Genomic DNA, 6599 nt, shown 5'->3' on the forward strand with positions numbered 1-6599 from the left:
GGTGTTACTCCAGGTGTTTGTCCAGGTGTGCAGTCACTTACAGGTGTGCGTGTCGTTCATGCTCTCACAGCGCCTGCAGTGGACGTAGCAGCACCAGATGAACTTGCACTCGCAGCGCTGAACGTGTCTCTCCAGGTGTGTGTTGTATCCTCTGCCGCAGCACAGCAGGGTGCAGCCGTCCGGTCCAGTAGACGTCCGGTTGCACCGGCGCCCCCTAGTGCCAGCGATGCCCCGCTGCTGGTCCTCCACACAGTAGTTAGGAGACTTGTTTAAGTAAATGAGCTGGTGTTTGTCCACAGTGTGGTGCCTGTCTTTTCTCCTCGTCTTCCTCCTGGAGCTGCCTGACACCTGTACACTCTGCTCGTAACGCTCCTTCAGGTATGCCCCGACCCGTCCGAACGGTGCCATCATCTTCCAGCAGGTCTTCACAGCACAGGAGCCCGAGACGCCATGACAGCGACAGTCTGTGGACATCGTCCTCTCGACAGCCTGCAGGAAAGAGAAACAGGAATTGGATTTCAGTGCAGCGGCTCCGGTTGTCTTTCACCAAACTCAGACTGTCGGACAGTTTGGAGACGTCTGCAGACATGTTGCAGGAATGTCTGAAGACGTCTGTGCAACAAAACTGTGAAACTGTTGCTTTACAGTCCCACATGGTTCTTCCAAATGTTATTCTAAAGAATGTTCTGTGTTGCTCTGTGTTCTACCGCATTTGAAGATAATGGTACGCGTAACGATGTTCTACTATGTTGGTTCTGGTGGAGAGGCCGTCTGATCTGGAGGCTCGACTCTGTGCTTTTAAGTAGCCCGGCGCCCGTAGGCTGAGCACAGCCACTAATGCTAGCTCACGTTAGCAGTCAGAAACCTCAGGCCGGCTGGATGACGACCTGTGGTAAACCAAACGATAAAAAACTAAATCTCCCGTTCACCACTGACCTGTTCACATTTCAAATGATGTTTCAAAAGAGTTTTCTTCTGTTTTAAATCATATTTCAAATCAGTTTCCTCCCCTTAGCAACCCGGAACCACAGGCCCGCGGGCGGGGTATCAGCCCAAAGTAAACCTAAAGCTAAAACTAAACCCCCGGTTCACCATCAACCCGTTGACATTTCAAATGATGTTTCAAATGCTTCTTCTCCCGTTCAAAACCACGTTTCAAATCAGTTTCCCCACTTCTCTGTTCTGAACCACAGGCCCGCTGGATGATGGTCCAAAGAAAAAAATACTAAAACTAAGTCCTCGGTCAACCACAGATCCGTTCAACTTTCAAATCGGTTTTCCGTGAGACACCCGGCGAGGAGCACACTCTCGTTGTCAGCAGCTCCATAGTTTGAAACGTGGAATCCCACCTGAAAGCACAGGCTAAAGTTAAGACGAAATACAGTCAAATTATTATTCACGTCAGCGAAAATGACACTCGACTAAGCAGATCAGAGATCACTAAAATTAATGTTGCTTCAGTGTGCAACTTCACAAAAACCATGTCTGACTGTGTCCTGATGCTGCTCAATAATCCAGGTAGAAAAATCCAAAAAAGTTCAATCTGGTCCTCTGGACATTCAAAAAAACAAAAAACAAAACAAAGCAAAAATGTCTGCATCTAGTTCCCCCCCACCCCAACCTGACCAGCGATGTCATGTTTAGCCGCACGTCGTCTTCAGCCGCTGGGCGTCCAGGTGGTGTTCTGACAACAACGTAGGATGTGTAGACAACTGGAGTGCATTTTGGAGAAAACCCGGTCTGATGCAGAGACATGGAATCCATCCCACCTTCAGTGGAGCAGAACTTCTCTCTAAAACTCAACTGGTTCAGTTGGACATCCAGGTTGTTGACCATTAACGGTCCAGTAGAAACCAGTCCAGGAAGCAGAGTTGTAGTCCTCCACCTCTCTGCTGCTTCTCCTCTGTACACCACCCACCCCCACATTGAAACAGTGTCAACTCGCCCACGGCTCAAATTAAATAAACCAAAAATCTGCTCTAAAAATATAAACCATAAAAATCTGATTAAAATAAACACAGTTACTTTACCAGAGCAAAATCATCAAATCATTAAATGTGGATTATTGAACATCAGATCTGTTTCCTCTAAATCCCTGTTAGTTAATGAACTGATAACTGATCATCATATTGATTTATTGTGTCTGACAGAAACTTGGCTACAACAGGAGGATTTTGTTGGTATAAATGAATCCACTCCTGTTAATTATTTAAATGTTCATGTTCCTAGAACAACTGGCCGAGGTGGAGGAGTAGCTTCTATTTTTCAGTCAGGATTATTGATTAATGCCAAACCAGTTATTAGTTATGATTCTTTTGAATCACTGTCCCTCAGTCTTTCTCATCCAAAATGGAAATCAGAAAAGCCACTTTTACTAGTTGTTATATATCGTCCAGCAGGCGCTGACTCTCAGTTTTTGTCTGAATTATCAGAATTATTAACTGACTTATTATTAAATACTGATAAAATCATCATAATGGGTGATTTCAATATTCATGTGGATGTTGAGAGTGATAGTTTAATCATAGCCTTTAATAATTTAATAGACTCATTTGGTTTTACCCAAAACGTCCGCACATCTACTCATTCTTATCATCACACTCTTGATTTAGTTCTGACCTATGGTGTAGACTCTGCATTTTAGCCAAGGTTCTAGAAAAACTGATAAACTCTCAAATCAAAAATGACCTGGACTCATTTAACATCTTACCTCCACATCAATCTGGTTTCAGGAAACAACACAGCACAACCACTGCTTCACTGAAGGTTCTTAATGACGTTGTTGAAGCACTGGATGCTAAGGATTATTGTGCTGCACTTTTCTTAGACCTGTCTAAAGATTCCATCCCTCCACGACCTGTACGTCTCCAGGACTGAGGCGAGCAGGTCGGATCACAGCTGACCCTGCTCACCCTGCACACGGACTGTTTGAACCACTCCCCTCAGGCAGGAGGCTTCGGTCCATTCGGACCAGAACCTCCCGCCATAAGAACAGTTTCTTCCCCTCTGCTGTTGGACTCCTGAACACTCATAATGCTACCTCATAATTTCTGCTTTGGTCACATTACATCTGTATTATAACTGAATACTCCATCTGTACTGTTCTCTAAGCTTTTTATTGTTTCTATTGTATGGGTGTACATATGGTTATGTTATGGTTTTAATTTTACTTTATTTTACTTTATTACTATTCACACCTTATGTCGAAGCAAATTCCTAGTTTGTGAACCTCGTTCACTGACATGGCGATAATAAACTGATTCTGATTCTGATTCTGTGGATCAGAACATCTTGTGTCATAAACTCTCAGAAATCGGTTTCTCAGATCACACCATTGGTAGGTTCTCTATCTCTCAGACCGGAGGCAATGTGTTCAACATAACGGTACTTCCTCCAGTTATTTAACAGTCAACAATGGTGTACCACAAGGCTCAGTCTTAGGACCCACCCTCTTTACAATCTACATACATAATGTAGGTCAGAGCATCCCTGATGCATCCTTACATCTCTATGCTGATGACACAGTTGTTTATTGTCGAGCTAAAACTGTTGCTAAGGCTTTCCAGCTTTTGAAATCTGCATTCAACATCATCCAGACAGATTTGTTTCGCCTCAAACTTGTCCTAAATGCTGATGAAACCAAAGGGATGCTTTTTCAAACAGGAAGTCAGTCCCAGCAGTTCTTCCTCTGATTTTATCCTCAAATGGTGTCCCCATTGAGTTTATTGATTCCTATAAATATTTGAGTATCTTGGTCGACTCTCATCTCTCTTTTAAGCTCCATGTGGAAAACTTGGTAAAGAAACTGAAAGTTAAACTGGGTTTCTTTTTCAGAAACAGATCCTGTCTAACCCTGAACCCTGAGGAACACCTTGTATCTGTGACTTTCCTTCCCTCCATTGATTACGGTGACATTATTTACATGAACGCTCCTACAAGAACCCTGCAGATGTTGGATGCTGCAGATGTTGGATGCTGCAGATGTTGGATGCTGCAGATGTTGGATGCTGTCTATCATGGTGCACTAAGATTCATACCTGGCTGTAACTACCGTACCCACCACTGCACCCAGTATTCACTGGTTAACTGGTCACCATTAACTTCACACAGACTCTCTCACTGGTACATCTTCATCTTTAAATCACTTCCTGGTCTGCTGCCTTCATACATCTCCTCCTACATGTCTCTGTGTGAGTGCAGCTACAGCGTGCGCTCTCAGGACATCATTACCTGCAGTGTTCCCTCAGTGAGGACTGAACTAGACAAAAGGACCTTCTCCTGCTCCGCTCCTGTTTCCTGGAATATCTTGTAAAAAGATCTGAAGCTCTCGACCTTTGACCTCTCTAAGTGGCTTCAAACATCTGTTCAGTTCCTGCAGATGTTCCTGTTTTTAGTTTCTACATTCGCCTTAGAATCTAGCTGTTTTTTTAGTTTTTATGTCATTTCTTCTATTTACTTTTCATTTTATATGATTATTGTCTGCACCTCATCTGGTTTTCGTTTAAATCAGGTCTCTGTTGGAGATGAGTCCTCGAGTCTCAGTGAGACTAACCTGTAGAAATAAAGGTTGGATGAAATAAAATACAGCACAAAAACATTCACACATTATAAAAGCCGATCCGTAAAGTTCTCTCTCTAAAGAAGCAGCAGATTGTGTTGAATCTTCATCTTTGAGACAAACTGTTGATTGAGAACCGACAGGGCCGTAAACCCGGTCCAGATTTCAGGTGTTCGCTGGTCGTCAGTCTCGTCTTTGATCCAACAGTTGGACTCGGGGACTCGGGTGAAGACCACTGGTTTGTCAGCGTTGCACCGCCAGCTGCCCCATGTGACTACGCCAAACAGGAAGTAGGTGTTCCCACTGGACCCAGAACTGGACCAAGGGCTAGACTCAGGACCGAACTCGGGGTTAGACTCATGGCTAGACACAGGGCTGGAACCTGAGCTAGACTCAGGGTTAGAGTCAGGACTGGACTCAGGACTGCTCTTTAGGACAGGACCAGTTCTAAATAAATTCAAAGTTCAGTTAAAAGTTTCAGATCGAAACATCTCTGCCATCAGATTCATAAACTGAAAGATTTCCATGTGGTTCTGCAGAGAACCTGTCCCCAGCTGAGAACTGGTCCTGCATCAGGAGTCAGTGAAGGTCGGGGTCAAGGGTCGGAGTGGTCCTCACCTGTCTCCCAGCTTCTCCGTTGTGCTGGTTCGTGGTGCTCAGCGTGTACCCGCCGCGGCTCGTCGACATGTTCTTCACCGTGTTCTCCATGAACCTCCGGCTGAACCAGGTTCCATACTGGATGTGGTCCGAGCAGCCCCCCCAGTGCCAGCTCTGCGCCGGAGCAGAAAACCCCCCGCCGGCGCCGCCCTGCAGCCTGGCGTCGCAGCCGCACTCCGTCATGTTGCCCTGACTGCAGGAGCGCGTGACGGCATGGACGAGTCCTGCCGCCATGACGGCGTAAATGAACGCCGTTTCTTTGGTTCCTTCAAAATAAAACAAACGGCATCGTTAGGACAGGCATTTTATTTTGATAGGTTTATCTGCTGCTCCTGAAACCTGACTTCCTGTCTGCGCTCCTCTAATCAAACTTTACAACATTTTTTATTTATATCCTAAAATGGAAACTGTCTCACTGAACTGCTTTTATTTTGATGAATATCTGGACTTCCTGTCAGAAAAAAAAAATCAATAAAATGAGCAGAATGAGAAACTCAGTCACCTTTGACCTTTGACCTTTGACAGAACATTTCCTTAAAATAGAGGACAGCAGTAAATGTTTTCTCTTTGGTTCCTGAAAAGGTCAAAGGTCAAGTTGTCCTCAGGGGTCACAGGTCACAGGCTAACAGACTTCAGGTTCTGGTTCTGCAGAACTCACCGCTCGTCAACTCGTGTCCGAACACTGGCGGTTCCGGGGATGTGGAGCAGTTCCAGCGCTCCAGTCTGAACTGGTTCTGACACTCGGACACGGCGAGCCGGGCCCCGTCCAGAACGCTCGGCACCAGGAACGGCTTCCTGAGGCACAGGTTCCGCTGCCGGAGGCTCAGGGGCAGCTGACCGCAAACGGGCCGGGCCGGGAGTCCAGAGGAGGTCACACCGAGCCACCTGCAGGACGGAGGTTCGGACTTTGTGCTGACTTTGACATTTCAGATTATTTTAGTGTCACTTTGAACCAGAACTGACAGAAAAGTCCACGAGAACATTTGAACTAAGTGATGTCTGGACTAGAAAAGTAAAAAATAAGATCGGACTGCAGAAGTTCTGAAGATTTGATGACCCACATGTCCCAGAACCTGCAGGAGGGGGTCATGTCCTCGACCAGAAACCTGGAGCAAAAACTGTCCTTAAGGACAAACCCAGGACTGCTGGAGCCGCTGTCCTCGTGCAGGAGACACATTTCAACTAGGACAAACAGGGACATGGGACAGTGGAGACGGGTCTCTGGTCTGGTTGGACCTGGGACAGGAGGAAAACCTCAGGACGACCTTGTCCCATGTCCTGTCTGAATGTTTTACATTTTAGGTTCATGGAAAAAACATTTTCTTTAGAAAGAAAGAAAAAACGATTTCAGCAAAAAGTTTGGATTCAAAACAAACAGCGACTG

The 6599-nt window shown here is 45.7% G+C and overlaps 1 protein-coding gene across 1 annotated transcript; it reads right to left on the reverse strand.

Annotated features, from left to right (window-relative positions):
- Positions 1 to 9: 9 nt before the first annotated feature.
- Positions 10 to 6392, reverse strand: wnt16 (wingless-type MMTV integration site family, member 16). Its single transcript, XM_037696107.1, has 4 exons — positions 6277 to 6392; positions 5874 to 6100; positions 5177 to 5481; positions 10 to 489 (listed from the first exon to the last, which is right to left on the reverse strand). The coding sequence occupies exons 1-4, from the start codon at positions 6390 to 6392 to the stop codon at positions 34 to 36; spliced, it is 1104 nt and encodes a 367-aa protein (XP_037552035.1). The 3' UTR covers positions 10 to 33.
- Positions 6393 to 6599: the final 207 nt, after the last annotated feature.

The sequence above is a fragment of the Nematolebias whitei genome, chromosome 22 (genome assembly GCF_014905685.2).
Source record: "Nematolebias whitei isolate Nwh7 chromosome 22, NemWhi1, whole genome shotgun sequence".
Taxonomy (NCBI): Eukaryota; Metazoa; Chordata; class Actinopteri; order Cyprinodontiformes; family Rivulidae; genus Nematolebias; species Nematolebias whitei.